Here is a 22,176-nt window from a genome sequence, read left to right as displayed (position 1 = left end):
CCTCACTAACTTCCAACACTATTAATATAATCTACAACCAACAAGTCTAGATTATATGTTGTTAATTTGAATTCTGAAATCGTATTAGTTAAGGTAATTCGTACCATTTTATTTTCTTAAAATGCCAGTTCTAACCTCTTACAGTTATGACAGAAGGCATAATTATAAACTCATCCTTTGACAATGTTATGAATTGATCTCAACCATAACATACTCCCTTGATAAGCAGTCTTAGGTAGCACTTGATAAAGATAAGGAGTCACATTATAAAAATATTGTGCATGAATGACATGGATATCTGGCAGAATACCCAACACATCAAGATGCCATGCCAACTGATCACTGGGAAAGCTTGAAGAATTATTATATTTTTATGCCATGCAAAAACTGTTACATTTAACAACAGGTGTAAAAAGAAGTTGAATTTGCGATTGAGATGGTCAGAAGCAAAGGGGTAAAAGTACATTTATTGTAATTTTGAGAAAACTGAGTTTAAAATTCACAAGGTTTCAGAACTTTCTTGAAATTGCAAAATGGAATTTCAAATTATTTTTGTGTATATTAGAAATAAAGATACTTTGTAGCATTTTCTATTTGTATGTTGGAATAACAGGTTGATATAAATGATAAACTTTATATCACTATTTGTAAAAGTCTCTATGCTCTTGTATGCCTTTGCTTCCAGAATATTGTAAATTAAGATGAATGTGATTTATGTTTTCTCTATAATACTTAATTATTGGTTGTTATCAATTCAGTTAATGTAAGATTGCTACTTAGAGTGATAACAAAACATTTATGTACTTGTCACCTATTAATGCATGTTTTGAATTCATGTGCTTATGGATGAAATCCGATCGTCACCAATTCTGCACTGCAAAATGGTTTATGACCATTTCATTAAAATTTTGACAGTCCAAAAGTTCTTTTTCAAGCTCATGTTCCAGATTTTTGCCTAATACAAGCAGTGTAACTCATAGTGTGCAAATTACCTAGGCTATATTCAACCAATATTTGGGAATATGAGCACTTATTTAGCTTCAACAAAATTTTACACATCTTTTCAAACCTTACTGAACTTTATTATTTAATTAATAGCACAAAATAATGAAAGGAAAAAAGTTTATCACATACTACATTTTCACTGTTCATGCTGTAAAACTTCAGTGTCAAGTATGATATTTTAATTTATTATTTCTTTACTACTGATTCTATTCACTACACGCAGTATCCACATGTGTTATATCATTTTACAGTACATTTCAGGAGATACTATGTCAGAAACACTGAGATGTGTGAAAAACTAGTTTTTCTTAAAGTAGAGCTGCTTTATCCATGGAAGTTTGATTCTTCAAAGAACCAGGAGTGGAGCGGTTACTGGTTTAAGACTAAGCCAGTATTCTGTGTCATATGTTTATTGATTTCAAATATTTCCATTAGGGCCATCTTTCAGCTACTCTTAACAGTACGTAAAAACACCATTGCTGTCATTCATTGTCATAGCTGTGATTCATTGTACTCAGTCTATGCCACAATTCCCTTCAAAGATGTTTTTCGCAGACGCGAATGAAGCATTGGGTTTACTATAAGTAGGAAAAGCCATTTAACTACATCCTGTATGCCTGCAAAATTTTGATATTGATGAAATTGACCATAATTTGTATGTTTTGCAGGCAATTGATCAGGTAAAAGATAGTGGGATCCTCTATACAAATCGTGCAACAACTTTACTTAAGCTCGGTCTGTATTCACGTGCAGTTGATGATTGCGAATGGGCACTAAGAGTAAACAGAGATAATTTACGAGCCTGGCTGTTGAAGGCTAAAGCACATCATTTTCTTGAGCAGACTGAAGAAAAAGCAGAATGCTTGCGTGAAGCTAGGGAGCGCCATCCGAACAGTGGAAACACCATTACAGGTACTACTGCAGTTTTAAGGAGACCCATATAAGTCAGTTATGTGATGTTCAGGGTCATTCTTTTCTAACTCGCAGTGCTGAAATTGTGTCACAAATCTCAGATCACACTGAAACAGCTTATGACCTAAACTTAAATAATGAATCAAACAATGGAAAATCCAGGATGAAATGTAACAATTATGAGAAGGAAAGTTGCTACTCACCATATAGCGGAGATGCTGAGTCGCAGATAGGCACAACAAAAAGGGCTCTAACAATTAAAGCTGTTGGCCATTAAGGCCTTCATCAACACTTCACACACACACACACACACACACACACACACACACACACACACACACACACAAATGCAACTCAGACACATACACACACACACACACACACACACACACACACACACAAATGCAACTCAGACACATGACTGCAGTCTCAGGCAACTTAAACCACAGTGCGAGCAGCAGTGCCAGTGTGTAATGGGAGTGGCGACTGGGTGAGGGTAAGGAGGAGGGTCGAGCAGGGAGGGGGTGGTTTAGTATCGTGGGGGACGGTGGACAGTGAAATGCTGCAGGTCAGATGGAGAGCAGGCGAGAGGTGGGGAGGGGGAGGTGGAAGTAGCGGAGAAGGAGAGAAATAAAAAGACTGGGTGTGGTGGTGGAATGTTGGCTTTGTAATGTTGGAATGGGAACAGGGAAGGGCTGGATGGGTGAGGACAGTGACTAACTAAGGTTGAGGCCAGCTGGGTTATGGGAACATAGGATGTATTGCAGAGAAAGTTCTCACCTGTGCAATTCAGAAAAGCTAGTGTTGGTGGGGAGGATCCATATGGTGCAGGCTGTGAAGCAGTCTTTGAAATGAAGGATGTCATGTTCGGCAGCATGTTCAGCAACAGGGTGGTCCACTTGTTTCTTGGCTACAGTTTGTCAGTGGCCATTCATGCAGACAGTTTGTTGGTTGTCATGCCTACATAGAATGTGGTACAGGGGTTGCAGCTTAGCTTGTAGACCACATGACTTGTTTCACAGGTAGCCCTGCCTTTGATGGAATAGGTGATGATAGTAACCAGACTGTAGTAGGTGGTGGTTATAGGATGTATGGGACAGGTCTTGCATCTAGGTCTATTACAGGGGTATGAGCCATTAGGTAATGGATTGGGAGTGGGGATTGTGTAAGGATGGACGAGTATATTGTGTAGGTTTGATGGATGGTGGAATACCACTGTGGGAAGGTTGAGAAGGATAGTGGGCAGGACATTTCTCATTTCAGGGCATGATGAGAGATAATTGAAACCCTAGCAGGGAATTTAATTCAGTTGCTCCATTCCTGGGTGGTACTGAGTTATGAGGAGAGTGCTCCTCTGTGGTCAGATGGTGGGACTTTGGGAGGTGTGGGAGACTGGAAAGATAAGGCATGAGAGATTTATTTCTGTACGAAGTTGGGAGGATAATTATGGTCAGTGAAGGACTTAGTGAGACCCTCGGTATATTACAAGAGGGACTGCTTAGTGAGACCCTCGGTATGTTACAAGAGGGACTGCTTTTCACTGCAGATGTGTCGACCGTGGGTGGCTAGGCTGTACAGAAGGGACTTCGTGGTATGGAACGGGTGGCAGCTGTCGAAGTGGAGGTATTGCTGGTGGTTAGTAGGTTTGATATGGACGGAGGTACTGATATAGCCATCTTTGAGGTGGAGGTCAACATCTAGGAAGGTGACTTGTTGGGTTGAGTAAGACCAGGTGAAGGAAATGGGGGAGAAGTTGTTGAGGTTCTGTAGGAATGTGGATAGGGTGTCCTCACCTTTGATGCAGATAGCAAAGATGAATCTGAACCAGGTGAGGGGTTTAGGACTCTGGTTTTTTGGGAAGGGTTCCTCTAGATGGCCCTTGAATAGGTTGGCATAGAATGGTGCAATGCAGGTGCCCATAGCAGTACCCCAGATTTGTTTGTAGGTAATCCCTACAAAGGACAAGTAATTGTGGGTCATGGCGACTAGGAAGGATGGTGATGTTTGGTTTGTGGGGAGCTCAACTGCATGGTCATCAGTGCCCAAACAAACTCCCAATTTTTACGCAGTCCAGTTTTTACACGGTCCGATCTGACCACTGTCACAAATGATGAGGATGAAATGATGAGGACAACACAAACACCCAGTCCCTGGGCAGAGAAAATCCCCAACCTGGCCGGGAATTGAATCTGGGACCCCATGACCCAGAGGCAGCAACACTAGCCATAGGACCACGAGCTGCGGACCACTAGGAAGGAGGTTGTTGCTTTGGAGCCCATCGGGCATTCAAAAAGGTAGTGTTCAACAGCTGTAAGGCCATGGGTGTTAGGAATGTTAGTGTACAGGGAGGTCACATCAGTAGTGACGAGCAGGGCACTGTGTGGTAAAGGGATAGGAACTGTGGACAGTCGGTGGAGGAAATGGTTGGTATCTTTTATATAGGGGGGTAGGTTCTGGGTAATAGGTTGAAGGTGTTGGTCTACATGAGCAGAGATTCTCTCAGCGGGGGCCCCATAACTGCCCACAGTGGGGCGTCCTGGGTGGTTAGGTTTATGGACTTACGGAAGCACGTAGAAGGTAGGAGTGCAGGGACTGGTAGGTGTGAGTAGAGACATGGACTCCGGAGAGAGGTTCTGGGATGGGCCCAAGGATTTGAATAGTGACTGGAGATCCTGCTGGATTACTGGAATGAGATCACTGTGGCAAGGTTTTTAGTTGGAAGTATTTGACAGCTGGTGGAGTCCCTCCACCAGGTAATCCTTGGGGTTCAAAACAAGTGGTGGAGCCTTTGTGTGCAGATAGGATTGTAAGGTCAGGATCAGTTTTTAGATGGTGGACTATGGCTCTTACTGCGAATGTAAGGTTAGTTTGCATGGGGAATGATGGTGAGGAAGGGTTTGAGGTTAAGAAATTCTGGAAAGTTAAACAGGGGCTCATTTGGGAGCAGTGGAGGTGAATCATGGTTGGATGAAGGTGTGAGCTGAGGTAGGCAAGGTTCAATATTGGCCTTGGTTGAGTCTGATTGGTAGGGTTGGCGGCAAAAAAGTGTTTCCACTGTAGGGACCGGGAGGAGGAGAGAAGATCTTTAACAAGTCCTGCATGATTGAATTTGGAATTGGGGCAAAAGGTGAGGCCTTTGGAAAGGACTAATATTTCTGTGGGGCTAACTTCTGGAGGAAAGGTTCATGACTGTGTTGCGGGTCTGTTTAGGGTCTGGATTCTGTGTGGTGATGGGAGGGAGTTTTGGAGGGTGAGGTAAGTCTGGTAGGTCTGCAAGACAGAGTTTGTCAGCTATGGGGGGATGTGGGGGAGGTTTGGAGGTTGTTGTAGAGGTGGTGGACAGTGATACTCCAAGGTGGGAGTAGCAAGTGAGCAGAATGGAGAGCTTTTTGAGGTGGCATTGTGCATGTTGCTCAAGTTCCTGCAGGGCAAGAGTTTCAATGTGTCATGAGTTCCGGGAATTTGGGAATGCATAGCAGGAGAATTTTGTGGATGGAGAGAAGGTACTACAAGGAGGTTTGGGTTTGGTGATATGGCTTTGCAGGACTATATTGGTGAGGGTTAAGGACTGGCAGAACCTGAACAGGTGGAGGTCATTTTGGAAGGAAGGGTGGTAGCCAGAGATGGGTAATTTGATGGTAAGGCCATTAGGGGGGATTTCATGAGCCAAGCAACAATGCAGGAGCAGTATATGGGTCTGGGATCTGGCCAGGGGTAAGGAAACTTTACTGTATTGACGTAGATGGAAGGAGCAAGGATCGATTGTGGTGGAAAAAAGCGAAAAATTATATAGATAATGAAGAATTACGCCCGAAAAATTTCGCAAAAACACATACAAATATGTGTGAAAATTCACAAAAAGGATGAAATGGATGCAAAAGGGGGAAACAAGATGAAATCTGATGGAGTCAACGCTAGCAAAAGGTGAAAAATCACTAAAATTATCGAGAAGTCACAAGGAACAAAGTAAAGAATAACTAATAAAAAATGTATATATTACTGTAAGTAGCAGGTCTGAGAGTGGATAAATGTGAAAAAGGGTGACTTACCCCATCCTCCGAAACTCCCACACACCAGCACATGGAATCCAGAACCTAAACAGACCCGCAACACAGTCATGAACCTTTCCTCCAGAAGTTGGCCCCACAGAAATATCAGTTCTTTTCAATGGCCTCACTTTTTGCCCCACTCCCAAATTCAGTCATATGGGACTTGTTACAGATCTTCTCTCTTTTTCCTGGTCCCTACAGTGGAAACACTTTTTTGCCGCCAACCCTACCAATCAGACTCAACCAGATACCAATATTGAACCTTGCCTAACTCAATTCACTCCTCCATCCAACTGTGATCCACCCCCACTGCCCCCAAACCACCCCCTGTTAACTTTCTAGAATTTATTAACCTCAAATCTTGCCTCACTATCATTCCCCAGCTCCCTCAACATGCAGACTAACCTTACATCCGCAGAAATAGCCACAGTCCCCCATCTAAACACTGATCCCAACCCTATAATCCTATCTGCAGACACAGGCTCCACCACTGTTGTTTTGAACTGCAAGGATTACCAGGTGGAGGGTCTCCACCAGCTGTCAGATACTTCCACCTACAAACCTTGCCACAGTGACCCCATTCCAATAATCCAGCAGGATCTCCAGTCACTACTCAAATCCTTAGGTCCATCCCAGAACCTCTCCCTGGAGTCCATCTCTCTACTCACCCCTACCACTCCCACACTCCTACCATCTACATGCTTTCTAAAGTCCATAAACCTAACCACCCAGGATGCCCCATTGTGGCCAGTTACCTACCCTCCTATACAAAAGATACCAACCATTTCCTCTACCAACTCTCCACAGTTCCTGTCCCTTTACCACATGGTGCCCTGCTCGTCACTACTGATGCCACCTACCTGTACACTAACATTCCTAATGCCAATGGCCTTACTGCTATTGAACACTATCTTTCCCAATGCCCGATGTATTCCAAACCAACAATCTCCTTCCTAGTGCCCATGACCAACTATATCCTCATCCACAATTATTGCTCCTTTGAAGGGATTACCTACAAACAGATCCAGGGTAAGGCTATGGGCACCCACATGGCACCATTCTATGCCAACCTATTCATGGGCCTTCTAGAGGAACCCTGCCCAAAAACCCAGAGTCCTAAACCTCTCACCTGGTTCAGATTTATTGATAACATCTTTGCTATCTGCATCGAAGGCGAGGACACCCTATCCACATTCCTACAGAACTTCAACAACTTCCCCCCCATTTGCTTCACCTGGTCCTAGTCAATCCAACAAGCCACCTTCGTAGATGTTGATCAAAGTTGGCTACATCAGTCCCTCGTCCATATCAACCTACTAACCACCAACAATAACTCCACTTCAACAGCTGCGACCCATTCCATACCAAGAAGTCCTTTCGTACAGCCTAGTCACCCTTGGTCATCACATCTGCAGTGACAGGCAGTCCCTGCCGAAATATACCAAGGGTCTCACTAAAGCCTGCACTAACCGTAATTATCCTTCCATCCTTGTACAAAAACAAATCTCCCATGCCTTATCTTTCCAGTCTCCCACCACCTCCCAAAGTCCCACCGTCTGCCCACAGAGGAGCATTTTCCTGATAACTGAGTACCACCCAGGACTGGAGCGAATGAATTACATTCTCTGCCAGGGTTTTGATTATCTCTTGTTATGCCCTGAAATGAGAAATGTCCTGACCACTATCCTTCCCACCCCTCCCACAGTGGTATTCCACTGTCCACCAATACACTTGTCATCCTTACACAACCCCTGCTCCCAGTCCTTACCTAATGGCTCATACCCCTGTAATAGACCTAGATGCAAGACCTGTCCTATATATCCTCCAACCACCACCTACTACTCCAGTCTGGTCATTAACATAACCTGTCCCATCAAAGGCAGGGCTACCTGTGAAACCAGTCATGCGGTCGACAAGCTAAGCTGCAACCACTGTGCTGCATTATATGTAGGCATGATAACCAACAAACTGTCAGCATGAATGGTCACTGACAAACTTTGGCCATGAAACAAGTGGACCACCCTGTTGCTAAACACACTTCCGAATATGACATCCTTCATTTCAATGACTACGTCACAGCCTGCACCATATGGATCCTCCCCACCAACACCAGCTTTTCTGAATTGCAGAGCTGGGAACTTTCCCTGCAATATATCCTACACTCCCGTAACCCTCCTGGCCTCTACCTTCGTTAGTCATTGTCCTCCCCCATCCAACCCATTCCTTGTTCCCATTCTAGCACCACACAGCTGCTATTCCACCACCACACCCAGTGTTTTTGCTTCTCTCCTTTTCCGCTACTCCCTCCCCCCTTTCCCCAACTCTCCCCAGCCCTCTGTCTGACCTGCAGCACTTTACTGTCTGCCAGCCCCATGATACTATCACTCCCCCACTCTGCCCCATCCTTCTCCTTATCCCCACCCAGTCGACACTCCCATCATGCACTGGTGCTGCTGCTCGCAGTGTGGTTTAAGTTGCCTGAGACTGCAGTCGTGTGCATGAGTTGCGTTTCTGTGTATGTGTGTGTGTGTGTGTGTGTGTGTGTGTGTGTGTGTGTGTGTGTGTGTGTGCATCTAGTGTTGACAAAGGTCTTAATGGCCAAAAGCTGTAATTGTGAGAGTCTTTTTGTTGTGCATATCTGTGACTCAGCAGTTCCACTATACAGTGAGTAGCAACTTTCCTTCTCATAAAATGTATGTAATGGATTTTCTTAGCTGAATGCCTATTGTATTGATATATTGTATATGTACCCATATATTCATGTTGGGAGCTTCATTGTTGAAAGAACTATCAATCATAATAACACATTTTCTTGTGCTATGCTCTGTTATTGCCTTTTGTGTTTTATCTATAGTTTTAATCATTGGAAGCGGTAAGAGACAAGTGGCACAAATCATGAAGCAGCTATGGAGCTCATAGTTATTATAGTGTGGTTATGGTAAGTTGCAATGGTGGTAATGTAGAGATGGTGGAATGAAACAGGCTGTTCTGGAGGTAAATGATAGTGGATATCACAGAGTGAATGAATAATCAAAACAAGTCAGAGTGTAGCAATGTCATCTTAAGTGTTAACAACAATCCTGGGGGCAATCCAAATCATAGATCTAAACCAGGAAAGGTCAACCCTCTGCTATTCAGTGGTGTGTAACTAAAGGGTCCAGTGACTAGCGAGAGACTGGTTAGCAATAGCTGCACTGTGGTATTCAGAGGTAAACACACAGAGGATCTCTGACATATTTTCCCTACTGATACCTGGGCTAGGCAGGGAATCCAAATAACTGTCAGATACCAATAGCTTGGTAATTGAGTTTGGGATTAACTGCTGTTTGGCAGCAGCCATTCATTTGTGTACCCAGCTGGTTACTGGTTGCTGATATATAACATGGCCTCATAAAACATGTGCTTCTAACTTTTATAGGATAGGAAATGCCTGTGCCCAGAATGCAGTAGGAGGTGAAAGGGAAGATTTAGGATTAAGGTCCCATCTGTGATGAGATCATGATAGATGGAAGGCATTTGCCTTAAGCAGTTTAGGGAAATTGCAGAAAACTTAAATCTGGACGAGTGGATAGAGATTTGAACCACTGTCCTGCCTGATTGGAGATGTTGAGTGGTTGTATAGAACAGATCTTTTTTTTTTTTTTTTAATTTTTTTATTGGCTTTTTGATGGCAGCAATACAGCAATTGCAATTGTTTATTAATGTTAGTGAAAATGATTAAAAAAAACACTAGCTTTCAAGCTCTTGCTCTTTCCACAGTAAAAGTACACTTTTGACTGTGGATGTGAGCATTTTGGTGTCTGTGTGGTTCTGTGTGTGAACATGTGTACTTTTGCTAGAGATAGGGCAAGAGTTTGAAGGTTGGTTGGTGTAACTACGTATTCTGTTGAGTGTCTCTACGCACAACACCTCAGTCGCTTATACATGAGGGGTTGCCTTTCTTTTATTTTACGTATTATTCCAGCCAAAAAATTTCAGTTGTTGTGGAATTAAGACTGCAGCTATTTCAGAAATAAATACATTTAGAAATCTCAGTATCTGACATGTAGAATTTTTTGTCCACTTCTTGAATGTTCTACTAAATGGTTTATCATGTCTCCCTGTTTAGGGGCACAAAACGCGTGGGTGTTTTCAGCCCTTTACTAAAGGCAAATAAGTAGGAGGCCGAGTTGATAGGAGCTGAAGGAGTCCAGGTTGCAATAATATGTGGTACGGCACACTGTTAGAGAGAAGGATTATTATTCAAGAAACACATAGTACAATGAAAATTACTTATCTTCAGTAGTTTTTAGGACTGTAGCTGTGGCTATGAACTAATACAAAATATTCTCAGGGACTAAGCCTGATGGGCTCTCCTCAGAGAGTCAATGCAAACAGAACTGGCTGAGGGCCGATATGAAAGTGCGTCTGCCTAGGTTGAAATGTAGCTAAGAAGTGAACGAGGCAAACTCCAGTTCTGTTGAGCTGCACAGGCCGCTAGAGTGCACTGTGCTCGGCAGACGACGGGCTGCCAACCTTGTGTTGGTGCAGTGTTGTAGTAGTATCTGTGGCAATGATACTACACCCCTCCCCCCCAAAACATCGCGTCGTCGTGGAATAAGGCTTACGACGTTGGGAGGACGGACCCGGGGGTGGCAGAACTGAGGGGGCGGACAGAGGGACTGCCCAGGATGACTGCTTGCCCGCGGTCACGCATTCACGTGAAGGAGCGAGGGAAAAACCCGGTACAAAAAACCTCCTCAGACCGCACACCACCCCCAGGTAGGCCCGAAGGGGAGGGGGAGAGCTTGACGTCCATGGGGGCGACGGGGGCAACGCCATGGTGGCGGTGTGCGGCGGAGTGACAGGCGAGGTGGAAGCCTCAGTCGGCGGCGGACTCAGCACCGCTGGCGGAGGCGGTGAGGGCGGCATCGGGGGCGGCATCTGGCGGTCGGCCAGCATGGAGGCTGCGGCGGAAGGCTGACGGATGGTGGCGGCCGCTGGCAGCAACGGCGGCTGAGGCGCATGCGCAGGAGGGGTGCACTGGCCATGCGCCAAAAGTGACGGCGCATGCGCAGTGGGTGCGCTAGGGGAGCGCGCCAGTTGCAGCAGCAGCGCGGACTACGAGGGAGACCGCGAGGAGTCAGCATCTGCCGACAAAGAGGGGGCGGCAGAAACCAGAAGGTGGCACAACCGTAACTGGTTCCTATGCCGCTTGACCAAGCCGGACGGACCAGAAACAAGATATGAAGCACGGCCGAGTGAGCGAATGATGTGTGCCTGCTTCCAACGCCGCCTGCCCCTAAAAACTCTGTAGAAGACCATAGTGTGCAGCATGAAGCCGAAAGGAGGCGAAGCAGCGGAAGCGAATGGTGAAGGAGGCCGCAGTAACTGCAAAAGCGAACTGTGGGCACAACCATGAAGCAATTCAACCGGGGAGTGAGTACCACGCGGCTGGGAGCAGTAGGGCAACAAAAAGGTCCAAAGAGTATGCTCGCGAGAATGCATAGTGCACAACTTAGTCATCTGTGACTTGAATGTTTGGACGAACCGTTCAGCCTCACCGTTCGACTGTGGGTGGAACGGGGTGGTAGTCAGATGGCGAATGCCATTGGCAGCACAAAATGTTTCAGATTCCTTGGAGACAAACTGGGGGCCGTTGTCAGAGACAAGCACTTCCGGCAGACCCTCCAGACAGAAAATTGACATCACCGTCCGAATGGTACTCGCCGAGGTATGGAAACCATCAGGACAACAAAGGGGAAGTTGTAAGCATTGATAACAATCAACCAGCGGGCGTCCCAGAACGGACCCACAAAATCAACATGGAGACGCTGCCAAGGCGCATTAGGAGTCGGCCACGCAAAGAACTGTTGGTGGGGATCAGATTGATGCTCCGTGCAAGACTGACAAGTATTGAGCAAATCTTCAATGTCGCGATCAATACCAATCCAGGTGCAATGACGTCGAGCGAGCTGTTTCGTCTGCACAATACACCAGTGACCAACATGGAGAAGGCGGAGAATTTCCGACCGCAAAGAACGAGGTACCATAACACGGGATTGATCACTTTCCATTCAGAGTAATAGAACACCACGGTGAACTGACAAACTATGGCATTGTGCAAAATAATGTCGAACCTGGGGGTCAGGAATTTATGAAGCAGACAGCGACCATTGCGTATGGATGTACTGCAAAACTAGGCATAGAGAAGCGTCGGCGGCCGTTGTGGAAGCAATACGACAGAAGTCGAACAGAAAACCATTGGCAAACTCTGTGTCTCACGACTCAATGTAGAGGTATGACACTTCGGAGGAGTCAAAGGCATCGTCCGGACCAATAGGAAGGTGAGATAACGTGTCAGCATTGCCACATTGAGCCGTAGGCTGGTACAAAATTTCATAGGACGGGTGAAGAATGACATCAAAGGATTGTGGTCGGTAACCAGATAAGAACTTCCTACCGTATAAAAAATCGTGGAACTTGGCGACTCCATAGACAATAGCTAGAGCTTCATTTTCTATCTGAGAGTAGTTTTTTTGCGCCAAATTGAGCAATTTGGAGGCAAAGGCGATTGGGCGATCGACTGCATCTACGCGGTGCGAGAGAACTGCGTGATGCCGTGTGAAGATGCATCGACAGCCAAAACCACAGGCCGGGAGGGATCAAAAGGAACCAAACACTGATCACTGAGCAATGCAGATTTGAGCTGGCGGAAAGCAGCGTCACAATCTGGAGACGACACAAAAGGCACATTCTTACGCCGGAGGCGATGCAAAGGCACTGCTATCTGAGCGGCGTTAGGAATGTAGTGAATATAATAAGTAATTTTTCCCAACACAGATTGGAGTTCCTTCAAATTCGTAGGCACCGGCAAGTCTCTGATCGTACGGAGATGCGACGGTGAGGGGTGGATACCCTGTTCATTAATCACATGGCCTAAGTATTCTATCTCAGTCTGAAAAAACTTGCACTTGTTCCTGTTACATTTGAGACCAGCCTGTGAAAGGACACTAAACAAAGTTTTAAAGTTCTGCAAATGTTCTTCAGGGGTGCGACCTGACACTACAATATCGTCTAGATAATTAGAGCACCCTGGAACCGTAGCACACAATTGCTGCAAATACGACTGAAAAATAGCTGGCGCCGAAGCACAACTGAAAGGAAGTTGGCGAAACTTGAACAGTCCCAAGTGAGTGTTTACGACAAAGTAGCACTGCGACGAGTCGTTGAGCGGAATCTGGAAGTACGCGTCTCTCAAATCAATCATAGAAAAATACTTTCCTGCACCCAACTTATCAAATATGTCCTCAGGGTGTGGCAAAGGAAAAGTAGCAACTACAGTCTGGGGATTCACTGTGGACTTAAAATCTACACAAATGCGGAGTCGACAATTAGGTTTTTATTAACACACGCTATCAGTGATGCCCAGGGTGAGGCAGACACGGGTTCTAGGACCCCAATGTCTTTCAAATGCACGAGTTCCACAGCTACTGTGTTGTGTTACGCATGCAGGACCGGGCGAGCACGTCGGTGCACAGGTATAGCATTGTCTCTAACTACAACATGCGCAGTGAAATTAGAAGTGCAACCCAAGCTGTCAGAGAAAAGTTCACTAAACGACGCACAAAGGTAGTCAACACTGCCATTATGCTCACTAGCTCTCACAGGCAGGACATTGTCTTGCACCGAGAGGCCAAAAAGTTCAAATGCATCCAGTCTGAAAATGTTTGTAGCATCACGTGATTGAATGATGTGGAAAGTTACTGTTCTGGTGGTGGCACCGTACGTGGCCTGTACACTACACACACAAAGACTGTGAAAGCAGTCAGCTTGGAAAGAGAGCAGCAGAGCAGCGGTGAGCCAAGCAATGTATATGTCTTGTGATTCAATAAAGAAACCGAAGCACCAGTATCTAACTGCAAACGCACAGCACATCCAGCAATGTGGAGAATCACGAACAGTTTGTGTGCACTGCGCTCAATATGATTGAGAGTGTCTGAGGAAGTGTGGCTAGGCACCTGACTTATGGGAGACGCACGTGGCATAGAAGCCCGTTCAAAAATAGCATTAACATCCATAGGTTGCTCAAAGTCAGTTCCACGGCGAGAATCGTTGCGGTGATGCTGCTGCAAATTACGTGAACCTGAAATGTGTGTGGGATGAGAGTTCCATTTAGAACACACGGCTTGAACATGACCTGTTTTGTTACAGAGAAAACACTGAGCCCGATGGGAAGGGCACTTGTCCCGGGGATGAGCACTAAAACACTCAGGGCAAGATTTGAGTCTAGGCACAGAAGCATGGTGATCAGATTGTTTACACACCTGCTTGCAGTGCGGCGGAGCCGGCCACGGCGAAGCAGAGTGCGCGGGCCTGTTGTGAGAAGCACTAACCGTGCACATGCCTTGCGTTGCATCAAACGTGGAATATGCCCTGTCCAACGCGTCCTGGCGATCCAGCAAATCTAACACTTCTTGCAAAGTAGGGTTCTTAAATTTGAGGATCTGTTCCCAGAGGCGATGATCCATCATATTTTGCGTGATAGTGTCTCTAACCATGACAACTGCATAGGAAAGTCTGCAGGCACACTGAAAGTAACAGTCGGATGTAAGCCCTTGCAAGTCTGCAATCCACGAGCGGTTAGTCTGACCAGGTTCACACTGCGGGCAAAAAAACTTATAATGTGCAGCAACGACATTGACACTGTCCTTGTAATGTGTGTCCAACTTGCGGAGCACATCGTCATACAACTGTTCTTCCGGGCGGGAGGCGGGGAAGAGTTTCACTAACATGCAGTACAGTTCCACACCAGCGTGGGCAATAAGGAAAGACAGCTGCGCATTACCTGCAATTTTTTAAACCTCGTAGTGTGCTTCAAGCTGTGCCCAGTACTTGTCCCAACGTCCCGTGTCAGGGTTGAAGCGTTGGAACGGCAGTGCTGGTGTTGGCGGTGGAGGCAGCGGGGGTTCCGGCGGCGGCATCGTGTTTGCTTGTGCCACTGTAGACTGCATGGCCACTAGTCCTTGTACCGCTGCGAGCATCTGCGTCATCTACTGCATCTGAAATTGTAAAAGCTCGAGCAGTGAAGGTTGTTCTCTTTGCGAAGCCATGGTGCAACAAACAGGAAGCAAGCACATCCATGAAGCGGGTAGCAACTACCGTACCGCAGACGAGGGCAAACGAGAAAAGTGAGCAAGCAAGTGTCTGCAGGGCAAAAGCACGTCGCCAACCTAGGCGAAACTAAGTGGACAAACACGGAAGCAAAGAACCAGAATCGCAGCTAGTTTAGTGAACTCGGAAATAAGGGACCAGACTCATTGCCATTTTATTTATTGTGTCTCACGGTTTAGAGGCGCAAAATGCGTGGGTGTTTTCAGCTCATTACTAAAGGCAAATAAATAGGAGGTCGAGTTGATAGGAGCTGGAGGAGTCCAGATTGCAATAATATGCAGTACAGCACACTGCCCACTGTTAGAGAGAAGGATTATTATTCAAGAAACACATAGTACAATGAAAATCACTTATCTTCAGTAGTTTTTAGGACTGTAGCTGTGGCTATGAACTAATACAAAATATTCTCAGGGACTAAGCCTGATGGGCCCTCCTCAGAGAATCAGTGCAAACAGAACTGGCTGAGGGCCAATTATGAAAGTGCGTCTACCTAGGTTGAAATGTAACTAAGAAGTGAAAGAGGCACACTCCAGTTCCATTGAGCTACACAGCCCGCTAGAGTGCACTGTGCTTGGCAGACGACGGGCTGCCAACCTTGTGTTGGTGCGGTGGTGTAGTAGCATCTGTGGCAATGATACTACATGGTTAATTTAATTTAAAGATTGTTCTGTCTCATTAGTATTTTAATATTTATTGGCATTAGTATTTTAATATTTATTGGCAAGAGAACCTACATTTTGGTGAGGTTTTCCTGCAGTTTATTTTGGTTTTGAGCATATTCAGAACTCTTCAGTATTATATTATGTCAGAAAAATGAGAATACATTAGAACACATCAGAAAAATGAGAATACACAATAAATACATACAGTGGGAAACAAATATGTTACTGCACTTTCCACAGATCCCCAATGAAATGAATTGTCATGGATGTGGAATGAGTCACAAAAATTTTAAACATATTTTTATTTAAAAAGTACTAAATACTAAATTGAAAAGTCATTTTGCAACACTTATTTACAATGATCACATTACTACACAGAATCTGCACAGAAGTCAGATTGTACTGATACATTATTTGATATTGTTAGTAACACACACACATCATTTGGTTCTACTAAGAAATACATCAGTGGAATAGAAGGAATTGGCCACCAGTAAATCCTTTAGGCTCCTCTTAAACTGAACATTGTTGGTAGTTAAACTGCTGGTAAGGTATTGAAAATGTCTGTTACTGAATAACTGACAAAAAATGGTTCATATGGCTCTAAGCACTATGGGAGTTAACATCTGAGGTCATCAGTCCCCTAGAGTTAGAACTACTTGAACCTAACTAACCAAGGACATCACACACGTCCATGCCAGAGGCAGGATTTGAACCTGTGACCGCAGCAGCAGCGTGGTTGCGGAATGAAGTGCCTAGAACCGCTCGGCCACAGCAGCTGGCAATAAGTGACACCTTTTTGGACCACAGTAAGTGACTTTAAATCTTTGTGAAGATTATTCTTATCTGTTATTGATTTCATGAACTGAGCTGTTACTTTAAAAAAAGAAATGATATATTGAGAAACTGTAGTTATCTTCCCTAGTACTGCAATCAGCCCCCTGCAAGATGTTCTTGGGTTTGCACAAGTTATGGATCAGAAAAAATTTAGCTTGGCTTGATGAGTTATCCAAGAGAATAATCCCATATGACTTTATGGAATGAAAGTAAGAATAGTATGCCCACTTTTTCATTTTCATATTCCCTATGCATGACAACATTTGCACTGCAAATAGAGATTTATTTAGTTCTTCAGAAATTTTGTGGTGTGATATTCCCAGTTGAATTTATTATCAAGCTGTAATCCCAAGAATTTAACACTCTCCACTTCTTCTATCTGTTTGTCATCATATAGTAAGCATATATTGGTGGGAAACAACTACACATTCTGAACTGCATGTAATGTGTTTTTTTAGAGTTAGTGACAAAGGGTTGATTAGGAAATCACTCATGCAACCCATTCCCCATTCTAGAATGTTGCTCAAGTGTGTTGGACCCGTACCAAATAGAACTAACAGGGGATATTGAACATATTCATAGAAGAACAGCATGAGTGGTCACAGGTTTGTTTGGCCTATTGGAGAGTGTCACAGAGATGCTGAGGAAACTGAATTGGCAGACTTTTGAAGATGAATGTAAACTATTCTGAGAAAACCTATTTAAGAAGTTTCAAGAATCGGCTTAAAATGATGACTCTAGGAATATACTACAACCCCCTACAAAACATTCCCCTAGACAATGTGAGGGCAAGATTAGATTAATTATAGCACACATGGATGCATTTGAACAATCATTCTCCCTTCGATCCACATGTGAATGGAATGGGAAAAAATTCTTAATACCTTGTACAATGGGATGTACCTGCTGTCATGCACTTGACGATGGTTTGCAGAATATAGTTGTATTGTAGATGTAGAGATCAAGACCCACAGCACTCTGTATGTTTATGGTAACTCTTAGGAGAGATTTGCTGATGTGGTTGATCTTGAACATAATTTCATACAAGACCAATTTACAACAAAGAAATCTAAATTCTTGTGGCTTTCTTCCAATGCCAGTGGCATGATTATTTCATAAGGAATCTACTTTAAAATCTTCACTATATTCATAAACAGCACCATACACATGTTCAAGTAGTATCAAAGAGGCTCCAAGACGTCCATTTATTTTTCTCAATGAATACTGCTGTGAGGTTTTACAATCAGATATATGCTTCTTCAAAGTATGTCATAACAGATAAATGCAGAAATGAAATTGAAAACTTCTTGAACTGTACTGAAAAAGTTGATCCAAAAGTGTGTGGTAGCATTGCATCATGCACAACAAGGTGTAACAAATGAGCCCACATGGAACAAAGAATCCTTAAGAGAAAACTTGTATACATGTTTATACCAGAATGGTGAATTCAATTGTTTCCTGAGAACTTACTTTTCACAAATGCTATTTCAACACAATATCAAACATTGTGATGCTTTTTTTATTAGTTCCAAGAACTATCCATTATTTTCTTCACAGAAGTAGCTCTTATTCCTGAAAACCCCAGCTCTGTGCTGCAGGATCTGTGTTATGCAAACAACCTTTCCAGTCCCACTTTCCAATGTTCAGTCTCGTCCTGAATGAGAGTCTGATTTTCTTCATCAATAATTTTGCAGAGATGCAAACACAAATGTAATTCTTGGCCCAACATGATGAGGACTGTTCACCAAGTGAAGCCAGATTTGACAAATTCTAAACTTGCACATTATTTGTTCATTCCTTAAAAAACATGGTATGGTCAACGGTTTCCTGAAGTTTCACTGACATCTGTGATCAAGATCGTCAAAGGTGTGAAGGGAAACATATTGAAAATGTTGGAACTGTGAATGTTATGGCAGGAAATATTTAGACAGTGCGGACCACACATAATGGAAAATTGTTGGAAGGAAACCATGCTGTCAAAGATGGCCAATATACTAAAAAAAACTTATGTGGGATTCTACAACACCCATTTGAAATAATCATATTTTATGACCTATTAATACAGGTCACATGTACATTTTAAAAATTATTACAGAAAAACTAATGTAAAAATAAAAATATTGTCCACACTTTAAGATAAATGTTATTATGTTTAACTTAATTATATCAAATGTGAAATGATGCAAATCGAACAGGAGGAAACCTACACTTTTCATGATGCAACAGAGATTTGCTCATGGTACTTAGAGAAATTGAGGCAGCTGTTTGCTGACAGTGCCTTCCCAAAGCTACACTTTTGTGGAGGGTGTGTAGTATGGACGGCATGATAATCATGAGCTAAATAGTCAAGACTCAACTGAATTTGTCACTACTTGTTGACAGTACTTTTACTTCTTTGGTTACAAATATATCTGTTACATGTTATAGTAAGAAATTATATTAATAAAATTCAATTTTTCATATAAAATTCATGTTTAGGAAACAAGAAACTTAAGTTTGGCAACAAGCAAATAAAATAAGCTCTTACCTGCTCCAACAATGGTTCAGGTCCTGAAGAGACAGTAGTAGCTGTAAGGAGGTTATCACATAAGCTCACAGTATTTCTTTTTGGAGAAATAACATTTTTACAAGATTTTTCGCTGCTTGCAGAAGACATCATAAAACCTTTCATAGCCTTAACTTGTTTTTCACTTTCCTTCCTTTCTTGTGCTTTTCTTTCTCAATAATATGCATCAGATAGTTTCTTTCTTTCATGCATACTTTCATGAGGTGGTTTGTTGTTATGAAGACAGTAACAGTACAGAGTAACTTCATCAAAGTGCTGGACAAGCTGACACAGAACTGTATACTAGCATGGAACAAGAACACTCTAGAAGACCAATTGAACACTGCTGCTGAAATCAAGTGTTGTTATCCTATTGTTTGGATATCATCAGCTATGCAGTGAGGAAGGAGAGGAGGGAGGAGTCACAGCTCATTAGAGCACGTGATTCTGTGTTTTTAAAGAATTTATTCTTCACAACTGATAGCAAAGCAAGTGATATTTTTGATGTGAAGAGCAATTGCAATTTATTAGTTAAAATGCTGAGATTGAAGTATACAGCCAGAAACATTTTATTCATTTGACAGACATAATAAAGCCCCTCTGTAGCTGAATAGTAGCATTCATGCATTGGACCTGGGTGATAACATTGATTTAAACCAACATGCACATCACTGGATGGTGTAAGATGAAAATATTTGCACCAAGCTGTGAATTATTATTATTATTAGTAGTAGTGGTAGTAGTAGCAGCAATAGTATTAGTATTATTTGACCATATTTAAAAAAAAAACCAGCATACTTGTTACTTGTGATTGGAAGTTACGATTTACAACCCATTGCTTGTACTAACTAAAGCAGGCTACAGGAGCAGCATCAATAAACTCCAGGCATTGGTGCAAGCAAAGATAATCTTAGATCATTGGGCAACTGTGCTGCATAATCACTAGTACATGTTGATAGATGCAGCCAGAGGAAGAAGTTAATTGTATAAAAATGTCAAAAATAATCAATATTTATGACATGAGGATACAGGATCCTCACTTGCACAATATGTGGATAAAACATTATTAATGGAAAACTATTGCTTCACACTGTTCAATTTTCATTTTCCACTAAATTATTTGTTGTTTAACATTCATTTCTTCGCAAACAGTGTTTGAACAGTCTTAACCAATTTCTACAGCCTATATAATTTTAATGTGCGCGTGACAGTCATCAGGTGCATTTTATGTGGTGCATTTGTAGATGTTTGAAATTTCATTTTTGCATTGTATATCTGGAGTCAGCCCAACCAAATGCTGCTCATCATGTCCCTCATGCAATGCCCAAGGTTGATAGAAAATGTCAGTTTGTTTCCCCATTGCAAACAAAATAACTTTTAAAGCATAATTTTACATGGCTATTCAGTGCAGCAGTCCCAAATTGGTCTAGTGTGATATTTGTTTTATCAATATGACAGTTAAACTTGAAGAACAACCAGCACTTCAACAGTGATGTGTTGGCTACCACCACCATGCAGCAGCTCTACTCAGTCACTGCTGGAGTACTAGTCATTCTTTGTTTTACTGTCTGTATTAACACATATCTATAAGACAAGTAGCGCTCTAGACTAATTCTGGACTGCTCTATCAAATGGGCATACAAAATTCTGCTTTAAAAATATTTTTGTTGATAAGGGGAAACAGATCGACACACACACACATACACACACACACACACACACACACACACACACACACACACACACGTGGTATTTAAAGTATTCCATATTATAAGATGTGACAATATGGACCAAAACAAGATAAAAATGTCCAGTGAACATGGGCTCTGAAATGCATACCTTAAAGGATATGAGCAATTGTTCATCTTATCTACTGTGAACATCTCTTCTACTACAAGCTCTTTGCTTTCGGTATTTTGAGAGGTTGTAGTACAGACCAAAACAAGAAGAAGAAGAAGAAGAAAAAAAAAATACTCTGTAAACATGAGCTGTAAAATGCATACTTTACGGGCTATGTGAAATACGTGGGGTATAGAATGTGCACTTTAAGAGTTACAAACACTTGTTTAGTAGAAGAGAAGTGTTTCACTGTAGCAAAGATGATCAAGTGCTTTTAGCTCTTAAGGTATGCATTTAGATCCCATGTTTAATGGATATTTTTTCTTTGTTATAGTCAATACTACCACCTCTCAACATATGGACTACTTTCTTAACACCGTATATCTATATTAATATTATAAAGGCCAAAGTAAATCATACATGAACATAAATCATGTTAAAAATTATTAAATTTGTTGTACAATGTACATACTGTTTGATGTATAGGTACTTCAACACCATGATGCGGAGGTGCATACTTCTGCCCATGCTCTTCTGTCAAAGCTCCGCTCAGTAGTAATGCTCTGTATGCCATGTGATTGTACATTTGGACTTGGACTGTATCAAGAAAAGAACTGAAACTTCGAATTCGAGAAATCCTTCTTCACAACTGGCCTGATGTTAAATCTGGGGATGCTTTAGGTAGAGTCTGTATGGTGCATAGCAGCAACGTGAAATGCTATTGCGTGGGAATGTCATTATACCATGTGCAAGGGCCAAGTTATTTTAAAGATATTAAAAAACACATTGGTCAAGAACTATTAATATAGTGTGTAAGGTAAAAGGTTTATTAGAAAATTATAGCTATTGGGATATAACACTGGAGAATGCTGTACAAGAGAGATCAGTGTTCAAAATGAGAGAGCTTTTTGCTGTATTAATAGCAACCTTTGGGCTTTCAAATCCCCAGAAAATGTGGGAAAAATACAAAAATGACATGCAGAAGATATATCACACAGATTTAAAGCCCCTCATGCTACATGCAATGATTTTATCTACAACAAAGCTCTCATGAATGCGGAAGACCACGTAATAATGATAACTGGAAAACATTTATCTTACTTTGGATTGAGTAGATCAGTTAAAACCAGAAACAAGTTATGGCTCCATTTCATTGCAACAGCAACAAGGACAT

General features: G+C 42.8%; 1 protein-coding gene across 2 annotated transcripts in view; it reads left to right on the top strand.

The window, feature by feature from the left end:
• Positions 1–22,176, top strand: part of LOC126092051 (tetratricopeptide repeat protein 12-like) — a 128,104-nt gene that overhangs the window by 61,874 nt on the left and 44,054 nt on the right. Inside the window, exons 4-5 of one of the 2 annotated variants that reach the window (XM_049907459.1) lie at positions 1,674–1,917; positions 21,489–21,622. In XM_049907459.1, coding sequence (XP_049763416.1) covers positions 1,674–1,917; positions 21,489–21,505 — 261 coding nt within the window. In that variant the 3' untranslated portion in view covers positions 21,506–21,622. Of the gene's footprint in view, positions 1–1,673; positions 1,918–21,488; positions 21,623–22,176 lie in introns of those variants that run through there. The other variant, XM_049907458.1, reaches the window with a different exon arrangement.

The sequence above is a fragment of the Schistocerca cancellata genome, chromosome 7, assembly GCF_023864275.1.
Source record: "Schistocerca cancellata isolate TAMUIC-IGC-003103 chromosome 7, iqSchCanc2.1, whole genome shotgun sequence".
Taxonomy (NCBI): domain Eukaryota; kingdom Metazoa; phylum Arthropoda; class Insecta; order Orthoptera; family Acrididae; genus Schistocerca; species Schistocerca cancellata.
Note: the sequence above shows the minus strand (reverse complement) of the source record. Positions and strands in the feature narration are given on the sequence as shown.